The sequence below is a fragment of the Taurulus bubalis genome (genome assembly GCF_910589615.1).
Source record: "Taurulus bubalis genome assembly, chromosome: 10".
Taxonomy (NCBI): Eukaryota; Metazoa; Chordata; class Actinopteri; order Perciformes; family Cottidae; genus Taurulus; species Taurulus bubalis.
The window spans coordinates 13,389,431-13,414,832 of record NC_136598.1 but is presented as its reverse complement, the minus strand read 5'-3'; the positions used below and the strand labels follow the sequence as shown (position 1 = coordinate 13,414,832).

Sequence of the window (25,402 nt, the reverse complement as noted above, 5' to 3'; positions counted from 1 at the left end):
GACTTGGTGGCCTGGATAGAGGTCTCAGAACTTTAGCCAGGTTTGTGAGTGAAAAACCTGTTGCTTTAAGATGCAGAATCAATTTTGAAATCCCCTCACATCCACGCTTTCTTCTGCTCACATCGTCACATTAAAGAGTCATCTCTTTTTTTCTTCTTCCACATTTGGCCGTTGTCTCTCTCAATATTGTGTTTATTTACTGTAAATCATATTCATATTAAATCAATGGTATTGTTTGATGCGTGTTTGATTTCTCACATCTGACTTTTTATGTCTATTTTTCTTATTTTTTGAAGCACATTATTCGCAGAAGTAGCTACAATGCATTAAATGAACTTTTCTCTCAATGTTCCCTCTACTTTCCAATTTCCCACTTCCTTCTATTAAATCAAATAATGAATAATTTCTTACATTATTAAAAACCATAAAGCCAAATTGTTGATCTTTATTGCACAATATGTTGTATGTGTTGAAGATGTATGTGTGTGTGTGTGTGTGTGTGTGTGTGTGTGTGTGTGTGTGTGAGAGAGACATTTCAAGTTTATCACCATTAGAAATTAGAAACTGGATATATCTTCAACATATTAACAGGATTATAATGATTTGACATTGAAGGGAGTGGATGTCCAAGAACATGCCTTCTAATTTTAAACAAAGGAAGCTTAAAATAATATTGACACATTCCCGTGATCTGTTTTCTGACATCCCCCCCACGCTCCCTCTGTGTTGTACCTGCAGCTCCAGCCAGGAGGGAGGCTGTGTCCTCGTCCCGTTGACAAACGTCCGTCTCAGTCTCTCCTCACAGTACGGAGCATAACCCGGCGGTCCGCTGTTGATGAAGTTCCTCAGGTACTGTTGGAAGAAATGCAAAACAAAAAAGATGTAAATTCCTGAGGTAGCATCCAGAGGGCAATATAAGAAAAACATTTGTTTTACAATAAATGACACAGCGTAGGATCGGGTTGTAAATGTAAACGTATTATCTTTTATCACAGAAAAAGAAAAACACTCCTTCAATCCTTCCTGCTGTATTTCTAAATTAGGATCAATTCAGGAAACAATCAACTGTGGATCTATGTGGACTTTAAGACGTCTTCCTTCCTGCATATTTCAATTGAGTAGAAAATAAAAATCCTAAATCTTTGTCCTGACCTTGACAAATTTGTCTGAGGGGGCGAAGCAGCCGACACACAGAGAGATGAGGATCCAGCCACGAGCGTGAGAACTCTTGGACGGGTTCTGACTCAGCTGCTTGCAGATCTGACAGTAGATCTCGTCCCTAACACACACGCACACACACAAACACACACACCATAAATTATAAATCCACAACATGTCTCAGAATCCGTGTGCTTTCATTTCTCTCTGCATGGCAACCACTGATCAGATATCTCCTGGGCTCTCTCTAAAGTTTAAGATAACGTTTAAATATCTGATTAAGAAAATCTTTTCCTGACACATTTGGATACATAGAAACATTGTAATGAATTGTCTGTTCTTCTTTGCTGCTGCAAATTAATTCATTAAATGTCATTTTAGGAAACCACAGCCTCATGATGATGTGAATTAATTTGTGTGTGTGTGTGTGTGTGTGTGTGTGTGTGTGTGTGTGTGTGTGTGTGTGTGTGTGTGTGTGTGTGTGTGTGTGTGTGTGTGTGTACCTCAGTCCTGGTCTCAGGATCCCGTTGCCGATGATGAAGTGAAGTTTCTCCAGGTTGGATGTTGGCCGGTCCTCCAGCATGCTGTTGCCGTGGAGACCGTGCTCGCCGTCGTTAAGGCGCTTGGTGACCTGAAAAGCATCAGATTGTGACTTTTCTGCAACATGCTGCCGACAGATGGATCCACCAGAAAGGTAGTTTTTTATTCTCTCTCTCTCTCTCTCTCTCTCTCTCTCTCTCTCTCTCTCTCTCTCTCTCCCTCCCACCTCCTCAGTGATCTTGGATTTCTTCTTCAGGGTGAGGGACACCAGCTTGTGTCGGACGCTGTTCTTCTTGTGGCTGTCAGCGTGAGGCGTCTGAGGGCAGAACATGGCAGGACAGAGGTATAGTAAATGACCAGGATGTTCACTCTGTGAGAAAAACTGCTTTGATTTGACATCTAACATAAAGGCATAAAAGACATGCTGAGAATATGACAAGCAACTGGACAAGAGTATTAGATTTTAATTAATTAATAAATCTTCTATTCTGCCATTCCCGACTGTCTTGCAGAGTTTGTTCTGTTTTGGAGGGGCTTTTTTCTTATTTGTTTTCTTATTTCAAGCAAAACTCATAGATGAGAAGAAGATAGTTTGAGCGAGTGAAGAAATAAAGAGGGAACGGTTTGACGTGAAGTAAAATGCGACAAAGAAACGCCTTCCTAAAGCGAACTGGTGAATCCTTCAGTTCTGGCATGAGGCCCTGTGCGGGTATTCTTGAGTCTGAACAGTTAATCATAAAATAAGTACAAAGAACATTTTAAAAGTATTTCAGAACTCCCTGAGTTCAACTAGCAGTCTTCTTCTTCACGTCGCTCTGTTTCTTGATGCAATACGGACACTTAATCTTGTAGATTAAATCTTTAGTCTCCAAAATCAATGTCATTATGCTGCTCACATTCAAAGTGTGAGAGTATGGACCAATAACAGGTCACAAGCAACATGGAAACTAGTGGATCTACAAAAAACAACTTCATAAGATTCATAATCTATTGGGAACAACTGAAAACCAATGCTTAAAGAACACTGAAGAAAATGCTGAATATAGAAAAAATGTTCAGTTTTAAGAGAAATACCTAAAAGGTCCAAGATTTCAAAGATCAATTAAAAAAGAGAATATTTAAACATATTTTTGCAGATAATCAATAAAAAAAAAATGTCATCAGAGGAAGTGCATTTTTTTGTTATATATCTCCAGGTTAGAAACTATCTTTACACTCTTAAAAGTTATGAAAAACGTTTAAAAAAAAGTTATTTAAAAGCATATTTAACATTTTAAACATGGACAAGATGAAGATATACTGCGGTTGAAAGTACAGGGCCGATGAACTAACTGTATGAATATATAATATATATAAATTCCCTCTCCTCCCCCTTACCTCTCCCTCCCCCTGCAGCGCCTGCAGCTCTCTCTTGTACGTCTTCTTCCCCAGCGTCTCGTAGATTTTGGTCATGACGGGGATCTTCTCGCTCCCGTCGCTGATGGCCGTGTGGTACTTGGGCTCCGGCAGATCTCCCATGAACCTCAGCACTGTGATCCACACTGCCAGAGCAGCCTGGGCCCGGAGACACGGAGGATACATTTGTATTCATCAAGTTTATCAGATGGAATCTTATGTCCAGTTGAGAAAAACCCTCCTACTTCTGAAACAAAATAAACTATTTGAAAAGCCTCTCGATCAGCTGGAAAATGTAGCGGCACAAAGCTGAAAACATGATTCATTTGAATGTTTTTGTTTGTTTGGTTACAATTTCAGAGCATGTTTAAAAAAAGACTTGTCAGCCAAACACAAGCCTATTTCAGACCAACAGTAAATATCTGTACAGCTGTATGAAACGGGTTAGACCCACCAGCTGGTCTCCCTCGTCGTCGTGGAACAGCAGAGGCTGCTTGAGAGGCCGCCGGACGTAGGTGTGCGTGGTGGTGCCCTGGAAGTAGGTGGCAGCGTACTTGGCGAACTTGTACTCCGATAGATCCTCCTCGTCGTCGTCCTCAGGCAGAGGAAGAGCCTCGTCCAGATCCTCCTCCTCCAGCTCCCGATGGGTCCGCTCCAGGTCCTGCGGAGGAGACAGGGGCTTCAGGTGAGACCATCCAGACTGAAACTTTGGTGTTTGCTTTTCAAACGAGACTCTTCTCTTCAGTGATAAGACAATTCTCTGACCTCTTAGTCAAAATAATGCGCCGTCACATATCTGTTAAATCAATACGGTTATTAATTAAATGTCATACTTCCCCTCACTATTTTCTCCCCCTTTCAAATAATACAATTAAAATAACATCAGACATTATGCAAACATAACTCCTCTATGTCTCTGTGTTACATCTGTTTACCTTGACTCATATACATATACGATTTTAATGCACTTACAGCTGAATAAATGTAAACTGTCACTTGCTGTACTCAAACCCAACACGTAAACACTGTAAAGGAAAAGTAACTGCAATACGCTTTGTTATTCTATATGGAATTGAGGTCAAGAATATGCAATACAATATAAAAAATTGAAACAATTTACAATCGGGAGGGTTCCCTACAGTTTTTGATTGTTTAAATAACTTAAAGAGAATATATAATATATTAATCAATGCAAGATTCTTTTTTAACCCTAAAGACATATGTTTATATGTTTTGTTGACTCACCTCAAAGCCGGCAGGGGCCTGTCCTTCCTGGCCCGGGAAAGAGGTCGTTGTCCCCAGGAAGCCGAACATTTTGTCCACCAATTCGGAGTCGTTGACGGGCTCCAAACGTGCCTTCTCCATCTGCTCCACCAGCTCCTTCTTCCTCCGGGCCTCCTCCTTCTCCTTCTTCTCCTGCTCGGCGTCCTCTTTGGCCAGCTGGGCCAGACGCTCCTAGGAAAACAATAATAAGAATAATATCTGTAAACAAAACAGGCATCCACGCTCTATTTTTCACTTGTTTCCGCTGCTGGATCGATTCGCAGCTCAGAACAGGAGGAAGGTGCCAAAGTTTTAAAAAAGCTCACAATCCGTGTGGTCACATGCACCTAAGTAACCCGATCAATCTGCACTGAAGAAAAAATATCAATAGTAATGTTAAGTATTTATGAAAAAAAAAGTGTAAAAATATGAAAAAGCAGGAAACACAAGCACATGGCAAATTAACATACAGAAGTGCTGTCCGAACATCTGTTAAACATACTGATTAAGACCAGGATTATGAAGAAAGTCAAGATATCCCGAACTTGGGTGATGCATTACAATCCATTTGAAGATGTTTTAGAAAATGTCTTCAAATATCAGAGGTCTTTGTTGAACTCCCACCTGGTGTTTGCGCTCAGCCTCGGCCTTCGCTCGCTTCGCAGACATCTGATTCCTCAGTTTGGTCTCCTCAGCCAGGCGTATCTTCTCCGCCTCCAGCCTCCTGTGGTACTGAGAGAGAGGAAAGAGTCAACTGTCAGAAAAGAACAACGAGATACCAAAAACAACACAGGCACAACCGCGGCGGGTGCGGCTGTAGCTCATGGGGGGAGTGGTCGTCCTGCAACCACAAGGTAGCCGGTTTGATCCGCAGTCTCCCCATAGTTCGCATGTTGAAGTGTCCCTGAGCAAGAAAATGAACCCCCAGTTGGTCTCCGGGCGCTTCACTAGGGGCAGCTCACTGCTCCTTAAAATACTAAGGATGGGTCAAATGCAGAGAATAGATTTCCCCACTGTGGGACTAATAAGGGATTATTCCTATTCCTGTCAACATCTCAGTTAAAAATGGAGTGATATGGATAACATTAACTTAATGGTTAGAATTAAGCAACTAAGTGATACAAAAATCATATAAAAGCTATCATTCAAAGTCCACCCGTCCTCATCAGTGTGTGTGTTTACCTCCCCCTTCAGCCTCTTGTACAGCCGGCGAGCGATCATGCCTCTGGTGAAGGCCTGGACGGTGATGACGGCCCACAGTCGGTGTCTGAACGCCCGGCGCACCAAGAAGCCCCGACAGCGGCCCTGGAAGCCTGTGATTCGCTGACGGGCGACGTTGTACGACGCACACAGCTTCCTGGAACGAACCAGAGCCTGGAGGCGAGAGAAGCCCGCTCGCATCTGAAGGGGCATAGGAACAAAACAAACGAAGAAGAAGAAGAAGAAGAAGAAGAAGAAGAAGAAGAAGAAGAAGAAGAAGAAGAAGAAGAAGAAGGATTCGCTTTTCAACCTTTTCTGATAATAATGAATTACTCGAGCTGAGTTGCATCATGGATCACAATCATGCGGGATTAATGTGTGTGGGTCCTCACAGCTCCATAGTTCTTCCGACACTGGTACCCTCTCCACATCTTCTGGATCAACACAGCCGACTTCTTCATCTTCAGGAAGTTAGATCTGACGACAGGAAATGAAATGAAAAATAAATGACTTTAGTTTGAATCCTTACATGACAAAATATTTTATCACCTAAATAAATAAATAACTGCATTCATCAAAATGTGATGGGCGGTTTTAGAGAGTGACACGCAAGACTGGTTCAAATTCCAGTTTCATCCAACATTTTCACGAGACTGGAATCAGTTTTTTAAAAGGCCGACCTGTCTTTGAAACCTCGAACCACCTTCTGGATGAGGATGACCTTATCTGTGATGGCCTTGTCTCTCTCGATCTCCAGCAGCATATCATGGTGATCCTAAACAGCCGGAGAGATAATTTGTATATAACACAAAATACAGTTTTAAGTTTTTTTTAATCCTGTTTGCAGAAACAAAAAGGTTCACACTTTGGATATTTTTGGTGAGGAAATTAAACAAGGATTATCACTGAATATTTAAAAAAATACCGTGCTTCTGTTTTACAATTCAAGTAGACAAATTGATGACAAAATGATCAACAGCTGTCTCATTATATAACTAGATAACTAGCTAACATCATTCCATAGAGGGATACAAAAAACACTAACATTTTAAGAACTGTGGGTAGAAACTGTTCTGCAATACCAAAGTAGTGCACAAATGAAAATGTTGACCTGCTGATGGGGCCAGACAGAAATGTCAGGAGATCACAAGTCAAAATACTTTAGCCTCTAGAAACCATAAATGTCTGCACAAAATGTCATAGTATTCCATCCAGTAGTTGCTGAGATATTTCAGTCCCAAAGTAACTCCAGCAGCTGAACCAACTTCAGCAGCTAAATATAACCACCTTCCCAAATTGCTGAAACTGATTTGTTTGTCATTCTGAAGTCAGGACGCAGTAAACCAAACGCGATACTACAGCACTTTTCCCTCAACACGCTTTGATCTGACAGCTTTCCAGTTTGCTAACACGACACCTAACAGAACATTAACTTCTGTCTCCTCCTCCTGTGATCTGTCCATCCGTCCTGTTGGAGGAAGTGTGGGTACTGCCCTGCCTTCAACCCCCCTGCTCTTTCTACTTCCTGTTCTGCTTCCTGTCCAGGCGAGCAGTAAGGCCTGACAGAGATTAGCCTTAAATCCGGAGGAGCCAAGACATTTGTCTGAAAATTGACCTGAATAATCAACTTCCAACACAATGCAGGGACGTGATACAGAAAAGTGTCCTCCAATCTCCAGTTACTCGGGAGCCGTAGATTCACCCGGTTCATCAATGTGAAAACTTTCTCTCTACCCACCCACATCATTCTCTACAGACAAAGCCAGACAAACCACTTGTGGCTGCTGCATTTGTTATGAAGGACACTCTCGAGACCAGTTATACAAATCATAATAATTTTGCTTCTATATCAACGCTGTCTCTTTACAGTCTAGTCTAGTCTTGACAGTCCTCGCTGATATGGAACTGAAGTCGTTACATCCATCGAGGCTTTCTTCAAAGCCGCAAGACTCTATAAACAAAAACAGTAACATTACTTTGCAAAACACAGGAGTTACTGGCCGTCCGCTGCCTCGATTGGTTAGTTAGTGTGTGTTATTGTGTGACTAAATCATCATCAGCTGATATTTTCATTTAACCTCTAGGGAAAGGAGTGACAGTGTCACCATGGCGACTGGCTAACGGATGTGCCTCACCAGTGACCTCTGGACAACATCTGTCCTCACTGGGCGGGAAACCAAAACACACATATGCAGCAATACTACTCATAAAAAGTTTAAATACACACAGAAACATATACACAACTGATGGGAACTTAAACACTTTTGGTAATTTTCTCTTGTCACACACACACACCAGGAAACTGAAACACACACACTTTCCCGTCAGCAGACATGTGACCTGGAAACAAATACAGCAGAGCCTCACTACTGGGATGAACTGGTTCATTCCCAGTCAGCTGCTGCTGCTGAGCAAGTCCCCCTTTGCATAACATGTTGAACGCTCAGCAAAACAACTTAACAACAACTAGAACAGTGCACTCAGTAGAGTGCAGATCTCCAGCAGGTTTGTCTGTAATGACAACTGCTGTGAACGAGTACAACCAGTGCTGTGAAGCCTCGACAAACCGTGAGCTGTCAGCCAAACCCACCGTCCAAAACTGTGGTTTTCCCCCAACTGTGTCTCCGAGCACAGCGGCCACAGAGTAGCGGCTGGTGCATTTAGCCATGTTATCACTCGTGGCCCCTGGTAATGGCAGTATAAAACAATGAATAAAAGCTACTTTGAAAGTGTGAGTCAACACAACCCATCGAAGTCCTTGAGCATTTAGCCATAACTGGCCACCCAACATATGATGCGGTTTACTGCAACAGAATGGGAAATTAGTCGTGGACAGACACAGAGGTGCACGCTCGCTCACAGCCACAGACGCACGGACTCACGGACTCACAGACTCACACAGTAAAACACATGAGCGAATGCATGACCTCTACCCAGGCCGAAGCCGAGATAATAATGTGAGACGCTCAGCCGCCACTTTATTAGTCACACCTGTTGATTAAAGCAAATATTCATGTGAATGATGTGTCAATCATGTGGCAGCAAGTCAATGCATAAAACCACCAAAGGTTCCACTCTTCTCGGCTAAGAAAATGTAATTAAATGCCAGCAGTCATGACAACAAAGGACTTACTTTAACCTCACCCATATAGTCAAGTTTCTTTTTTAAATTCAAGGTCAGATACGGATTTTCTTGTACTTTATTTCTCCTCAGGATCCACCCACATATCGTGCTGTTTCATCTTATCGTTCATCAGATCGCCGAATTGAGCAGAAGTCGTACCTTGAGGAAGATCTTGGTCTTTCCCATCTTCCAGTCATCGTCCCTGCCGAGCACCGCCTCGGCGATCCTCTGGCAGGTTCCCCTCAGGTCCTCCTGGTGGGCGGGAGACACCACAGCTGTTTGACATGTCTTAACTTGGAGTGCCTGAGAGGCTTTGAGCTGACTGTTACAAGTTAACATGCTAACATGCTCCCAGTGATCATGTTGAAGAAAAAGTTTATAGTTGTCTGACACCAACGATAATTGTGTGTATTAAAGCCTAATATGTCTTCTCCCTTCCTTCCATAGAGCTAAATTAAAATACATCAGTGAGTCACACTGTTGCACTGGGTGACATGCTCCTTCATTACCATGAGCACATGCACACTGTAGTTTATTCTTCTTCAGCCAGATCACAGGAATTCAACAGTATTGAGAGAAGGACTAACATTTTGTTGGTTTCGGTCTTTTCATGGGATTTGTTGACAACAAGTAAAATATAGAAACATACCAAACTGTGAATTAAGACACACACACACACACACACACACACACACACACACACACACACACACACACACACTACTGACATCATAACCAAAAACAAAAACAATACACGCGCCTTATTTGCTACCGTGGACAGGCTAACAAACCCTCAGGTGTCGGTAACGGCTACGCTCCAATCCACCTGGGCATGCAATCAATTTGCCTCCTATTTTGCTGATAAAATTCAGAGAATTAGACAAGCAGTCGGTGGCTCCACACCAACCACAGGATATGTGTTGTCCCCATCTTTAAATAGCATCCATTCAAATATCATGATACAATTTCACTCAATTAACCAAAGAAGCCTAGGAGACATTATACAACATCTGAACACATCCTCCTGCTGCTTGGATATTCTACCAACACACTTTTTCAAAAATATTTCACACTGCATGACCGCTGATCTTTTACAAATTGTAAACATATCCCTTCTCTCAGGTGTCTTTCCACAAGCCCTAAAAACTGCAGTTATTAAACCACTTCTAAAAAAATAATGAAATAATGAAAAACTATAGACCAATATCAAACCTCCCATTCTCAAGTAAAATAATGGAAAAAGCGTTTTTTCAACAGCTGAACAACTTCTTGGCCCAAAATAACTGTTTCGATGTCTTCCAGTCCGGCTTTCGTCAGCACCACAGTACTGAAACTGCTCTTGTTAGGTTAAGGTTGTTAAGGTTTAAGTGGATGTCAAAGACATCCACTTAAACACAGGCAGTGGCAGAATCTCAGTCTTAGTATTATTGGATCTCAGTGCTGCATTCGACGCGGTTGATCATGACATACTACTAGACAGACTGAAAGTCTGGGTAGGACTCTCTGGCGCAGCACTTAACTGGTTTGAATCCTACTTGAAGGGCCGACAATACTTTGTGTCGGTAGCTAATTACACATCAGAGCTGACTAGGATGACATGTGGTGTTCCCCAAGGTTCAATACTGGGGCCTCTTCTGTTCAACATCTACATGCTTCCACTGGCTCAGATTATGAAAAACAAAAAAGTGTGTTATCATAATTATGCAGATGACACACAACTCTACATAACTATATCCCCAGGGGACTATAGTCCCATACAAGGGCTGGCTAAATGCATTGAAGAAATCAATAACTGGATGTGCCAGAATTTTCTTCAATTAAAACAAGATAAAACAGAAGTAATTGTTTTTGGTCCCAAGGACGAACAATTGAAAGTCAGCGCTCAGCTTCAATCACTAATGTTAAAAACCTCAAACCAAGCCAGAAATCTAGGTGTAGTTATGGATTCAGACCTCAACCTGAACAGCCATATCAAGACAATTACAAAATCAGCCTACTATCATCTGAAGAATATATCAAGGGTTAGAGGACTTATGTCTCAACAGGATTTGGAGAAACTTGTCCATGCATTTATCTTCAGTAGACTTGACTACTGTAACGGTGTGTTCACAGGCCTCTGTAAAAAGTCAATCAGAAAGCTGCAGCTGATTCAGAACGCTGCAGCTCGAGTCCTCACTAAGACCAGGAAAGTGGATCACATCACTCCAGTTCTGAGGTCTTTGCACTGGCTCCCTGTCAAACAAAGAATTGACTTTAAAATCCTGCTGCTGGTTTATAAAGCACTGAATGGTTTAGGGCCTAAGTATGTTTGCGATCTACTGCTACCTTATGAACCATCCCGGCCACTCAGGTCGTCTGGGACGGGTCTACTTTCTGTTCCAAGAGTCAGAACTAAACATGGAGAAGCAGCGTTCAGCTTTTCTGCTTCATATATCTGGAACAAGGTCCCTGAAAGCTGCAGGTCTGCTGAGACCCTCAGCTCCTTTAAGTCCACATTGAAGACTTTTCTGTTTGCTGCTGCCTTTAATTGAACCAGATTCAATTACTGCATCTCACTACTGCATTTTATTTCTTAAACTGCACTGCAACTTTTATTCAACTTTTATTTTTTATGTTGCTTTTTCTACTTTTATTTTGCTTTTTGACAGTTTTAATGTTTTCTTAACTGTTTTTAAATCTGCATTATGTTTTGATGCTTTTAATGGTTTTATATGAAGCACTTTGAATCGCCTTGTTGTTGAAATGTGCTATACAAATAAACTTGCCTTGCCTTGCCTTGCCTTACCTGTTTGTACGCCGGTTTGACTCCAGGCATGAGCACCCGGTAGCGGTCGACAAACTCCACGAAGGTGTAGCGGATGGGGTATCCTGCGCGGCGGATGCGAATGGTCTCCATCATGCCCGAGTACCTCAGCTGACGCACACACAGCTCCCTGTCAAACAACTACAGACACAAACACTGTGACAGGAAGGCTGATTTTACTGACCTCAAAAATCAGTTGACACCTCAGGTGTTAAGTAAAAGTATGCATTCTCTCTACTGACCAGCACACTGATCTCCTCTGGTTGTATCGAATCTCTATAGAAAATAACTCTACTTCTCTCTTGATTTATTCCCTCAGTAAACATTGTAAACATTAGTTTATGTCTCAATCTCTAGTTTCAAGTCTTCTTCAATACAGCATGATGTTCATTAGTAAATTATGGTCCATTTAGAGCAGACCTGGGCATCTTACGGCCCGCGGGCCGTCAATCAAAAATGAAAAATAAATAAATAAGGTGCACGCCATGAATGCAATACAAATGGCACTGCTTTTACTTATAAGCGATTTATTTATGTGTGCGCGCACGCGCGCGCTTATGCAGCCTCACGACGAGCAGTGTTGCCGACTTGGAGACTGAAGTGAAAGCGTATTGTTATGCAGTTTCTGTCGCGAGACCCCCGCCTCCCAAGGAGCCTTGCGCTGCAGTCTCTGCCTCCAGATTGAAAATGAATCGCGCAAAGCCGCCGCGGATCTGACCTGCGGTCTGATACACTATGGCAGAGCACTTTAAGTCAGGATCACTTCTGGATTTTTATTCTTCTCTCAAAGAGGAGAACGTTCCTCACATGAGGAAAGATGCTCAGAAGATGTTGGTTCTCTTTGGATTTACCTACATGAGAACAAACATTCTAGTGATGAAGTTCAACAGATCAGATCCTCTCTCTGATACCTGACAGCTGTCACATCTCCATCTCATTCAACCAAACTTCATGCTCTTGTTCAAGCCAACACAGACTGGACTTTTCTCACCGAGTAAGAACAACTGAACTGGAAATCATCAAAAGCACTTATTGCTTTTGCTTAAAGTTAATACATTGCTGGTCTTTAACATACATATTTAAGGTAAGGTTTAAAATTACATTTGTTTTACTTATTTTCATAGCCTTATTGTAACATGCATTCATACCAGTAGCAGCTCAAACCCATATAATTTACAGTTTTTTAATAAAGTAATAACATTAATATTGAGTTAATTGAATTAAGTTCAGAATTGGTTCGGCCCTCCACAACGGTCCAAATTTCTCATGTGGCCCTTTGAAGTATGAATTGATAACAGACATATCTGACTCCTTCATAACTGCTGCATTTAACCTAATGTGACCTCCTCTGTGCATTAAGATATTATGAGACTTAATGTGATCACGTTATTCTGTCTACCCCACAACTCCGTTTGAATAGTTAGAGAACTTGCTGAGAAATGTTTTGCTTTCTAGCTGCTGCAGAGTCAATCGACGAGTAACCAAGTTGTTTCACTTCTATTGCCCTTGCTTGTCAACTACAATCCCTTAAAAGTAAACTTATTCTATTTCGATACAGAGTGCAGACACTCACCATGGGTTTCTTGTACTCGTTGGGTTTGATGCAGCGAACGAAGAAAGGCTGACAGACACTCAGAGTTCTCATCAGCAGCTCCAGAGATCTCTTAAACTGACTGCTCAGAGTGGGTGAACGCTTCCTGGTCTCTGCCCCCTAAACACACACACACACACACACACACACACACACACACACACACACACACACACACACACACACACACACACACACACACACACACAAGTGAGACAGCACAGAAAGTGTCAGGGTCTGAAACAATGAGGACTCCTTTCTCTCTTCCTGAGCTATGACACTAACCTTCTGTCTCTAAATATAAAAGTATTTGTCTGTCTAACAAGCAGCAGCTAAATTTGAGCATAAACAACAATAACTAGTCGATTAATCGATGAGTCGATCAACATAAAATTCACAGAAATTGTTGGTTCAAAAATGTATATTTGTCAGTGGGCTCAAATCAAACTTTTAATTGATTAATCCAGAAAAGAATGAACAGATTAATTTATAATGAAAATCATTGTTAGTTGCAGCCAGAGGTCGAAAAAGTATTCAGATAAATTACTTCAGTAAAAGTACAAATAGTCAAAGTCCTGCATTCAAAACCGTACTAAGTAAAAGCTTGTAAGTAGTATCAGCCAAATGTGCTTTAAATATTTGAAGTAAAAAGTGTTTTACTATCATGTGTGATGTATCTGGATTAATATTACTGCTGCATTAACGTGTCTGTTACATTACGTCTGTTACGTGTCTGAACCGCGTATCTCTAAAACGATATAAACAGCTGTTTTCAGCTTTGTGACAATGTATTTACTCCCCACCAGTGGTCACAGTGCGGAACTACAAGACACTATGTTCAATTAGTCTGCTGTTAGTCTGCTGTTCGTCTCAGTAAATGGACCAGTGTTGCCTCCTTTCTGCAGAGATGTGGGTTAAAGAGGGGCGACCCGCCACAGATGCCCCCCCTCTCCACAGAAAAACGTAACAAGACGACAGCGCTCTACTGCAAAGTTGTTACGTTCAAGTTCTGAAATTGTTTTACAGAGGTTCACTTCAATAGCGGAAAAAGATAGCCCAACAGGCTGCATAGTCAATAGGTCCACTGTGGTTTGTGATTTATTTTCATGAATAACAACTTTGTTCATTTACATGTAGGAACTTGATGAAATAATCCCACATGCATCTTGTCCTCCGCGTCCTTCTCTACCCCTCATTCTGTGCGTGTGTGTGTGCGTACGTGTCCATTACCATAGCAACGTCAGCCTGGAAGATCTGTTTGATGAACTTGTTCTTGGAGGAGTGAACCAGCTGGATGATGTCACCGTATAAAGTGTCTCTGTTCTTCTCCAAGAAGCCTGCAGGACGTGCGCACACACACACACACAGACACACCCTGTGTCAGAGCGAGCACATAAAAAACACAGACGCATGTAATCATCGAGTCACAATAATAAATAATAGCATAGCTCGAGAGATAGAACAAAAGGAAACGCATCAAACTGGCTTCACTAAACATCTTATAAGTTCCTACAGTCTTTATCGCCTCCCGGTGTTATGGAGTGACTCTGACCTCTCGTTTCGTAGTAAACCACTCCAGCAAAGTGCTGGATGCCAAACTGAGTCTCGTGGTTGTTCTTTGGAGGGATGTAGTACGTGTTGAGCTTGTGCTGAAAGTTCAGCTTGTTCAGCATGGTGGTGTCTGTGCCCTGCAGGACACACACAGAGACGGAAACAAAAAGGCAAATGTGTATATTAACCAGATGACCATGTTGGTGTGGTGAATATAAGTCTGTAATTTACTCTCTTTCAGCTCCGGTTTAGGTCCCCACCACCTTCGGTCGCTTCACCTGCTAAATGCTCCACTATCCACTGTTCACCAGCTAGTGTCTAACTCTGACTGTCTGTCTGTTTCTTCTGCTGAGCAGGTATAGTACAGTGGTCTTTTACAGCTTCTTTTCCATAAACGACACTTCAAAAATGAACCAGAATAAAGTTTGGTGCCGGACAGATACAAATAAATGAGCTGAAACTCCCGATATAGAGTTCCTCAAAGCTGTAGATTCATCTGACAGTTCTCTGTAGGTTTATCACTGAAGGCGACAACTTTGACTTTGTCATTTGACACAATATTGTTGTAAAAAATGTTGATTCTAGCTACTTTATGTATTCCCCTATAACAATAAATATTCAAGCAATAAATAAGCAGCACACAGGGCTAATGTAAGACCAAGTGATGGTGTATCATGTAAATTCACTGCCTCCCGACAGCAACGCTGTTTCCATGAAATCAAAAACTTGATGTTTAGATGGTACTGACTAGATTTTGAGTCAATCTGATTATTTCTCAAAAAGGAGTTCACAGCAGTTAAATATCTGCGTCCCACCATTCAACCACCCGAGTGTGCGTACCTTGGGGAATCGGCTCTCCTCGTCGATGAGCGAGATGATGTTCATGGGTTTGATGGCGATCATGTCCAGTGCGTCCTGGTTGTCGGTGAACTCGATGTGCTGCCAGTTGATGTGCTCCAGGTTGTACTCCTCCTGCTCCAGCTTGAAGACGTGACGGACGAAGAACTGCTGCAGGTTCTCGTTGGCGAAGTTAATGCACAACTGCTCAAAGCTGGATGGAGGGGCGAGAAGCGGCGGGAAACAACAGAGACAAAATTATTTTGTGCTCGGTGGCTCATCGAGTCAGGAATAAGCGAGGGTGAGAGGAAGAGGTTTGACTTGACATTTATTGAAATTGTAAGAGGCCAGTTTTGACAAATCAAGTTGGGATACAATAATCAATAAGATTGATAAGAATTAATCTAGATCTAATGTAAAATCAATGCATAATATCAGAGAACATGCGATTGGTCCTATAAAACTCTCTTAATGTGAAAATACAAGTGCTATTAGGAGGACGCTAATTAGCTCAGCTGGTCATGCTACTGCAATAGTCCCGTCTGTGTCAGGTCTGAATGCTGGTCTTTGAGACGTGTTGTACCTGTTGACAGTGAAGTTCTCAAAGCCGAAGATGTCCAGCAGTCCGATGGAGCGTCTGAGAGCTTTGGGCTGTGAGGACGTCGGCTTGTAAATTGCCGCGTTGATCTTCTCCACGATCCACACAAACAAGCGGCCGTAAATTCCCTGCATGCACACACACAAAAAGCGGGACTTAAAATACTGAAACACATTCAACGCGACAAAAAACTCCACAGTGCGTCTTTTACCTCCTGTAATGGATCTTAATTTCGGCTTTATATTTAAGGTCGTATGTAAGGAAAAGATGAATACAGGCGTTTTAATCAAGTGTTTCACCTTAACGAAAGCGTCCCGTACATCCAGAGCTTGTTCACTGCTGAGTGGGGTGGAGACGGTCTCTCCTCTGGTGATCAGAGTTCGGCTGGTCAGACAGTTCATCAGGTCTTTACCGTCCACCTAAACACACACACACACACACACACACACACACACGTTTCATCTCCTTCAGTAAGACAGTATTCTTTATATAGTGCACATTAATCAGCATTTCCGTTTCCACCTCAATGTAATTGTGCCAGAGTTAGATAGAGTCCCTCGGCAGGTTATTACAATTTAGTGGCCTCGTATTATCAGTACAGTTCAACAGCAAACACTATGGTACAACACTGTACAGCACAATACAACACAATGGTATACAATACAATAAAGTACATAAATACACTATAAAAATAGCCGATTGGCAAAAACAATGAGAGTGATGGCAGTGCCAGGGATGAGGTAGTATGATTGCAGATTTGGTTTGCTTTAAAACATCTCTTTTGTTTTTGTTTAGAGGTTAGCTAATTCAACCTCAACTCATCAAACTAAAATGAAAAATACAATTTCAGGATATTGATTATTGTAAAAGTACACACAATTGCTTTAATTTAAGGTCAGGTATTTTCCAAGGTTTTTGATTTGCCAGTATTGAAAAGTAGCTTGGCCTCAAGGGTACAATCCAGAGGCCCCTGAATTATATATATACACTGTGTGTGTGTGTGTGTGTGTGTGTGTGTGTGTGTGTGTGTGTGTGTGTGTGTGTGTGTGTGTGTGTGTGTGTTTGTCACCTCCAGCAGCGTAGCAGCAGTGGTGAGGTGAGGGCTGCGGACCACCTCGCAGGCATCCAGGTTGTCGTAGGTACGAGCTGCAGGGCCAGAGGTCAACAGCTAAAAGACTATGAAGCTCGTCAAGTGGCTCACTCAATGTTGGAGGAGGGTTATACTGCCATACCATAATAATGCTAGCATAACAGAAACTGGAAATGCTTTTTAAACCTCTGTGATGCAACCTTCCTTAAATACCTTTTATTTTCTTTGAAGATATCTGATACTTTCTGATTGCATTTGCATATTTTCTACAAAGATAATTTACTACTTACTACAAATTTGACTGTATCATCTTAGGACAATATTAATTGTCAATAAAAATATAAACAAATAATTTTTCTTAACCCAAAAACATATGCTGTCAACCTTTTCCAGTCCTGAATAGTGGCTACTGGTATTCAACAACCAGCATGTGTGTAGCCTGAAGCCGTAAAGACCCTCGCCCCCTGCTACTGCTAAGCTTTATAATCGAAGGTGTTCGTTAATGTGGACTGTGGTGGCTGGACAGAATGAACAATGTCCAGAGAGGGTTTCGTGAGAAAACCAACCTGGAACTATGAAAATATGATTCATGCTCCTGTTCAGAAGTGCAATAACAGAAACGAAGCACAGAGGAAGACTGACTGGAAACATACCAGAGCAGCAACAAACCGATGAATTGTGTCGGAAAATTCACAAAGAATCCTTTTAACTGTACCTTCGTATGTGAGGTTCCCCAGGTGTAATATAGCAGCCAGCAGTTTAGAAATCTCCCAGTTCTCTTTGTCTGTGAACATTAGCACCTGCAGAGCAACGGCAGTCATTTTCAGTTTATTTCAAAACGAAGCTTTTAATCCAAGAGTATTATTTGACTTTAAGCAGCTATTAAAGCGCTAAAGTTATACATGGAGCTAATGTCTCTTTGCTGTGGTATATTCCGTGTGTGGATTTAATCAGTACCTTCATTGCAGAGCGGATGTTGGAGTACTCTTTCATGTCGTCACGGCCATCACACACTGTACACTTACCCTGCAGAGAAACAAAGAGAGAAAGAGAGAGAGGGAGTCACTTTGTGGTGATCCAATTTTTAATATCATTGATTTGTATTGAGCATTTTGTCCTTTTATATTTCAGTTTAAGGGTCTTTGCTGTTTGACAGTAAAGGACAAAACATAACACATTGTTCGTCCCCAAAACCTTCTCTGTTATCAAACTCGTAGTATAGCTGAAGAAAGCATCTCACCGTCTCTTCACATCATCTGTTTGGTCAGTGTTTAGGGGGGACGTTTCCCCTTTAGAGCTGTTGTGAAGTGTGTTACGTGCACTACCTGAGCGGCAGGATGCCCTGACACAACCCCGCAGAATAAAGGACAGTGTTCTAGTTTACAAGTAGAAAAAGCAACTGAACGTTCATGTGTTTTTTTTTCAGACTTTTCCTGTTTTTTTCCAAACAGTGATTCCCATCTTGTCCGACATTCTTAAATGTACAAGGTCTACTTAAAGATTATAATTTTTTGAAGATGTCATTCATAAGCTGTTTTCACAATTTTCTGGTACTCCAAAACCAGTTCCGTCTGGAGTATTGCTCTCAGTGGAAGTATCTCAACTTCTTATCCGATCATCTCTGTTTTATCAGTGTTTCAGGGTGAATCTGTTTGTTGTTGTTGTGCTTCCACTGAGCGTTTAAATGTCCTTACAGTTGTCTTCACTCGAGTGACCGTTCACTTACTGTGAAATGTCAAAGTCTCAACTGCTGCAACAGCTGACTGGTTGCTCACTCAAGGATGGAGGTGACGCAGTACTCACCATGGTCAGGTAGGTGAAGTCGGTGGCCTTGCTCAGACCCAGTTTCTTCTTCTCCTCTGCAGTCATGCCCTTCAGCATGCAGTAGAAGACGTGGTAGTTTCTTTCATCGTGGGCCTGCAGAGAGATAGAGAGAGAGAGAGAGAGAGAGAGAGAGAGAGAGAGAGAGAGAGAGAGAGAGGGGGAGAGAGAGAGAATACGTGTTGCACCGTTAAGTCAAAGTGAACATTAAAATTCACATTACAGCAGCACAGACACTGGCTGGGGTAAGAAGAGGGCTAAGAAGCAGATGCATAACTATTTGAATGGGATAAAAATGAAATAAGAAAATTAAAAAATATATAATACATCCCCAAACTATTTATGCAAGTTGTGTCATTATTTTTGTGAAAGAAATCCTGGCTGCAGAAGTATATATATGATTATGTACATAAATAATAATGTATTGAAGTAAAAAAAAAAGAATCCGAATACAGTCATTATTTCAGTGTATTTGTATCTAGAGATTGGTGTTTAGAAAAAAAGGATGTATTCTTTATTTGCCTTCTTCACTACTTTATACCCTGCAGGAAGATTATAGAAACCCTCACAGTTTGTCTTTCAAAGTGTGCAAAGGTTAGCACACTCACCGTAGCATCTTCACTTTAGCATGCTAATGTTAGCATGTGAATGTCTGAAGGTATCCACTCATGAAATGAACAACAAGTGGACATTTAAGCAGACCATTTAGCTGGTAAAAGTTGTTTGCCATGTTGTCAGAATGTTGTGAGCCGTACCTGTCGACAGACTCTGGATTTCTCCAGCAGGTATTGTTCGATCTTGGCTCCCTCTATGGCTCCTCTCTTGTTGAAATGGATGTCGATGTATTTCCCAAAACGAGACGAGTTGTCGTTGCGGATGGTTTTAGCATTGCCAAAGGCTGGAAGAGAAACCAGTGGTGATGATGTCACATGTACGCACAAATAACCCAGCTGCAGGTGTGTACTTCTGTGAGTATTTGTGTGTTTTCATAGAGTTTTGTACTCTCTTCTTTCTTGCTTGTGTGTAAACGTGTAGCGTCATGGAACCTAATGAAAGCACACATCGAGTGTTGATGTGTGCTTTCATTAGGTTCCATGACGCAGAACCGAAAGACTTTAAAAGACTGAAACATTAGATTAGGGGTGGGCAATTAATATTCCCAAGGGGCCACATGAGAAATTGGGACCGTTGTGGAGGGGCGAACCAATAGGCTGAACTTAATTCAATTAACTCAACTTCAATTAATCAATGTTATTACTTTATAAAGAAACACTGTAAATTATATGGTTTTGAGCTGCTACTGGTAAGAATACATGCTATAATAAGGCTATGATTTTTTTTTTTTAAGATACCATAAAGCTTTAGCGTAAATATGTATGTGCAGCAATTGATTAACTTCATACAAAAGCAAAAAGTGCTTTTGATGTTTTCCAGTTCAGTGTTTCTTACTCAGTGAGAAAAGTCCAGTGTGTGTTGGGCTTGAACAAGTGCATTAAAGTCTGGTTGAATGTCTGAGGTGGATATGTGAAGGACAGCTGACAGGTATCAGTGAGAGAGGATCTGATCTGGATTTGTTGAACTTCATCACTGAGAATGTTTGTTCACATGCGTAGGTAGATCCAAAGAGAACTAACATCTTCTGAGCAGGCCTCCACATGTGTGGAAAGTTATCCTCTTTGAGAGAAGAGTAAAGATTCATAAGTGATCCTTAAAGTGCTCTGCCAGGTCAGGATCAGCGGTGGCTTTGCGTGATTAATTTTCAATCTGGACGCGGAGACTGCAGCTGGGAGTGGACTGCCTGTGAGAACTTTGGGATCGACGGAGGGGCTCGCACAGGGGCTCACGGCAGCACCTGCATAACAAAACGTGCTTTCACATCAGTCTCCAAGTCGTCAAGTTGGCAACACTGCCTGTCGGTGAGACTGCGTAAGCGGGCGCACACACATACATAAATCGCCTTCAAAGTAAAAGCAGTCCCGTTCTATTGCATTTATGGCGTGCATCGTATTTTTATTTAGTTTTTCTACCAGACTGGGAGAGCCGTAAGATGCCCAGGTCTGTATTTGATGCATGTAGCTTGGTGTGATTATTATTTTTTTTTTTGAGGCGATCACACTGTGCTGGATCAGAGTGTAAATGAGGCATCCGTCTCTCGTCCCCATAGAGAGCAGGATCGACGTATTTCTATCACCTGCTCAGACATAAAGTACACCTGAAAAAAAAAATATATATATATATATATGTGGTATGCACACATCACTAGGTGACCATTTTATTATCTTGTGCCAGAGTTCAACCGAAGTGGACTACACTGTCAGTGTGTGTGTGTGTGTGTGTGTGTGTGTGTGTGTGTGTGTGTGTGTGTGTTCTTACCTTCTAGTATAGGGTTGGCCTCCAGGACCTGCTGTTCTATCCAGGAGTGTTGACCGCTGATGGCTGCCAGGAACTGCAGGATCAGTTTGGTGCTTTCTGTTTTCCCCGCCCCGGACTCACCACTAACAAGTCACACAGACACACACAAATTGTTTTGGTACCTGCACTTTTGTCAATGCCTTAATTTGACTAAACAGATTTTTTATGTTTTCTACAACATACTAAACTAACTTTTTAAATGCACCAGTGTTTCTACTTATCTACTTATCCAATAGCTAGTCAAGTCCTCTGTTTTGACAGAGGACTTGTACATGGCTATTTCTTTGACATTATGTACATATTTTGGTCAGTACATTTGAAAAATGTCCTAGGTTTAATTAAATCCTCTCTCCTTTTGGACCAGTGTGTGAATGTCTACACTACACCGCCAGAGTGTGTTTTACTGTTACTGAAGATTTCTAATGTTACTAATCATAATGATGTCATAGGGCTCAAAGGTGAAAGTAACTAAAAGCAGAATATAAAATGTCAGCTTCAGGGTGATCACTGTTTTGCACAATTATCCATCCAATAGGGGTCGAGATTTTTCCCTGGAGGCCAACCCTATACTAAAGAGATGGAGCAACCAACCGACAGACAGTCTCAAATCTTTGCCACATATTGGAGATTTGCACTTGAGCAACTTCTACATTGCAGCCTGAACTTCCTCCTACCTGATGATGCAGCACTGGTCGCGGTTGTTCCTCTGCATGTTGAAGTAACAGTTGTCAGCGATGGCAAAGATGTGGGGCGGCATTTCGCCGATCTTCTTGTTGGTGTAGAGGCGGATCTGGTCGGCCGTGTAGATGGGCAGCAACTGGTACGGGTTGACGGCCACCAGGATGGAGCCGGTGTACGTCTGCACACAGAGAGGAAGAGGAGCCGGTTTAAGTCTGAGGATGACAACAACTTTGAGCCATTTCATGCCGATGATTAGTGAACACAGTAATGTACCATTTTTGAATGATTATATTTTTGGAATGAATATCATGTGTGCATGAAACATATGAGGTTCTGTGTTGTCTGCTTTCACAGCAGGGTAAAACACATGAGGTTCTGTGCTGTCTGCTTTCACGGCAGGGTCAAACACATGAGGTTCTGTGCTGTCTGCTTTCACAGCAGGGTCAAACACATGAGGTTCTGTGCTGTCTGCTTACACAGCAGGGTCAGGGGGGAGAGAGCAGCGAGCAAGCTCGAACTTGGAGGAAGGGTGGATATGGAGACGCAAGGCGTCGCAGCTCAGGTGGTGAGGGACGACAATGAGGACGTATCAGTGTTCGCTACGAGAGAGCGGACGGCCATGTTGGAAACCAAAACAACATGTAACGTCCAGGCTGGAGCGCTGGGAGAACCAGCATCGTAAAACAGGACACCTTTACAGCTTCAGCGATTTGGAAAAGCAGCTTTTTTCCCCCCACTGCGAGCCCATTTAGTTTTAGCTGTAAGCCATGACACAAACTGTATTTTGTGACGATAGCAGTCACCTATCACAAACATCTAGATGCAAAGTTTGTGCAGAGCAAAGTAGAATAAATTGACTTTCAAGTTTCAGGCTTTAAGAACGTATGAGACCACTGACATGAAACATTCAAAATGTGCAACAAACATGTGCATACAACGTGCAGTTTGCAGATGCAGTTTGACAGGAAATACACTGCATGTTGCTGTTTCTGAGGCCGTGCAGGTGTTTGTGCATTGAATACATGTGTTAGGTGCATCATTTTTAGCCGAGGTCGGATCCGTCTCCAGCCATGCTTGACGTGCGGGAGCTGACTTACCCTGCCACCACAGTTTGTCTTCAGAGGCCACAGGGAAAAAGGAAAGGAGAAGGAGAAGGAGGAGAAGGAAGGGAAGGAGAGGAGGGCCACAGAGAAGATAAAGAGGCAGGAGATTGAGGTGAGAGCAGGAAAAACAGCCACCAGCAGACGTCTGAGGTTGGTTTTGTGAGATAATAATAAGGCAGTCTAAGGCCTGGTTAAAGGTTTAAACAGCTCTGGTAGTCCTTAAAGAGGTATGAAGATAACGTAGGAGCAGTGTTGGTGTGATGTAATTTATGAATGGACTACGGTCACTGTTCAAGTTTTCGAAACCATTCACGTTTACCTTTATATTGTTACTTTACCTTTGCACACTTACTGTTTACTAACTGTTTACATCTCTGTGTATATGAAGTATATGTATGTATGTATGTATGTGTTTATATCTATATTGATTATTATATTGTTTATAAATATTTGTATTTCTTTTATCATGACGCAAATACATTAACTACATTTGTTATGATGGGGTGTGTTTTGTGTTCCTGTTTTATTTTGTAGTCCTTGTCTTGTGTGTCCTCTGTGTTTCCTGCACTTCCTGCCCCTGTGATTGCCTGTTGATTGTCCTTGATTGTTCCCTGGTGTGTCCAATCACCTGCCCTCTCCAGTGTATTTAAACCCTGTTTGTCGCCTGCCTCAGTGTGGGATTGTATGGTGTGTTTGAGTGTGAGTAGGCTGTGTTTGTCCTGTCGGATTCCTGGGTTTTTGTGAGTCTTGTTCCTGTCTGTTTTTTGATTCCTGTTTTTGTTTCTTCCACCGTTTTTCCTCTCGGCATTTTGGAGGCTTGTCCTTAGTTTTTTTTGTAAATAAATATTATTTTTTAACTGTTGCTTTGGCCTTTGGGTCCTTTTTCGTACCCGACCCTGTAACAACATTCCTGTTTACTTTACAGTTAATTCACTTTGCAATTATGTACTACCACAAATACATGTTATCTTATATTATACATGTTATATTTCATAACTTCTGCACTATTTTATTCTGAATAATTCTCGTTTCTTAATTGCATTTTTGTTTTCATTATATACACAAATCAATGAGCTTTGTTGGAGAAAGCCTGAAAACTAATATCTTTATTTCCAACTACTGCTTGTCCAGTAAATAACTTCACCAGTAAGTGATCCAGAAGTTTATTTACTGTTTTGATTGGCATAATATCAATGGAGCTATCTAATCAATTAAAATATTTGTTCTCCACACTTCTCAAGTGAAATTTGACATCTGTATCTGGATGAGACAAACGTGCTGTTGCAGGTATAAATGTGTGCAGAATGCCATGTGATCGCATATCAAATGCAATCTGCACAAATTGGACACACTTAAAGAATAAACACCCAGGTCACCTACAGTACATTAACTCTACCAACTGTACTTCTCTGCCAGAATGTGTCGTATTAAAATATTTACGCTTGTTAATAAAAACGCAGGTGAGCACATATCATTACTGAGGTACGGCATGTTAATAATGGGTTTATGGTGGACTGGTGAGTTTTTTTGTCACTGATTAGAAGGTTGTAGTTGACCAGTGTCATGGTGCAGCAGTAGTATTAGAGCAGTACTACTCACATATATGAGCTTTTCTCGGTATCTGATGAGCAGGTTGCGGAGGATGCCAGCTTCGTTGAGGTCTCCCAGGCGGATCATGTCCTCCACACCGTGGATGGAGGTGGGATGCATTGGCTTGATGTTGGTGGCATTCTGGGGGGAGATCCAGTGCTCCTGATGGGGGGGGGGGGTATCATAGTGCATTATACACAGTTGCAGTATTGTGTGTATGTATATGTATATGTATATATATGTATGTATATATGTATATATATGTATGTATATATGTATATATATGTATGTATATATGTATATGTATATATATATGTATGTATATATATATATATGTATATATATATATGTATATATATATGTATATATATATATATATATATGTATGTAAATGTATATATAAATATATATATATTGCATGCTCCCACAGACAAAAAGAAAAGTGAATGTAACAACATATATAAATATATATATGTATGTATATATATATATGTGTATATGTGTATATATATGTATGTATGTATATATATATATGTATGTATATATATATATGTATGTATATATGTATGTATCTATATATATATATATGTATGTATATATATATGTATCTATATATATGTACATGTATGTATATATATGTATATG

The 25,402-nt window shown here is 41.4% G+C and overlaps 1 protein-coding gene across 2 annotated transcripts in view; it reads right to left on the bottom strand.

Annotated features, from left to right (window-relative positions):
• The window catches only part of myo7aa (myosin VIIAa), a gene marked incomplete at both ends in the record, with an annotated part of 52,598 nt that overhangs the window by 11,801 nt on the left and 15,395 nt on the right, over window positions 1–25,402 (bottom strand). For both annotated transcript variants that reach the window (XM_079225125.1, XM_079225124.1), the window contains 28 exons: window positions 1–11; window positions 733–852; window positions 1,153–1,279; window positions 1,662–1,789; window positions 1,925–2,014; window positions 3,076–3,252; window positions 3,548–3,754; window positions 4,339–4,548; window positions 4,981–5,088; window positions 5,539–5,757; window positions 5,949–6,033; window positions 6,237–6,331; window positions 8,840–8,932; window positions 11,466–11,624; window positions 13,057–13,194; window positions 14,305–14,411; window positions 14,627–14,762; window positions 15,466–15,676; window positions 16,046–16,188; window positions 16,360–16,479; window positions 17,130–17,206; window positions 17,866–17,950; window positions 18,108–18,176; window positions 18,954–19,067; window positions 19,727–19,869; window positions 21,345–21,466; window positions 22,058–22,242; window positions 24,767–24,919. The exon at window positions 1–11 is cut by the window's left edge and continues 163 nt beyond it. In XM_079225125.1, the coding sequence (XP_079081251.1) occupies window positions 1–11; window positions 733–852; window positions 1,153–1,279; window positions 1,662–1,789; window positions 1,925–2,014; window positions 3,076–3,252; window positions 3,548–3,754; window positions 4,339–4,548; window positions 4,981–5,088; window positions 5,539–5,757; window positions 5,949–6,033; window positions 6,237–6,331; window positions 8,840–8,932; window positions 11,466–11,624; window positions 13,057–13,194; window positions 14,305–14,411; window positions 14,627–14,762; window positions 15,466–15,676; window positions 16,046–16,188; window positions 16,360–16,479; window positions 17,130–17,206; window positions 17,866–17,950; window positions 18,108–18,176; window positions 18,954–19,067; window positions 19,727–19,869; window positions 21,345–21,466; window positions 22,058–22,242; window positions 24,767–24,919 (3,632 nt within the window). The remainder of the gene's footprint in view (window positions 12–732; window positions 853–1,152; window positions 1,280–1,661; window positions 1,790–1,924; window positions 2,015–3,075; window positions 3,253–3,547; window positions 3,755–4,338; window positions 4,549–4,980; window positions 5,089–5,538; window positions 5,758–5,948; window positions 6,034–6,236; window positions 6,332–8,839; window positions 8,933–11,465; window positions 11,625–13,056; window positions 13,195–14,304; window positions 14,412–14,626; window positions 14,763–15,465; window positions 15,677–16,045; window positions 16,189–16,359; window positions 16,480–17,129; window positions 17,207–17,865; window positions 17,951–18,107; window positions 18,177–18,953; window positions 19,068–19,726; window positions 19,870–21,344; window positions 21,467–22,057; window positions 22,243–24,766; window positions 24,920–25,402) is intronic.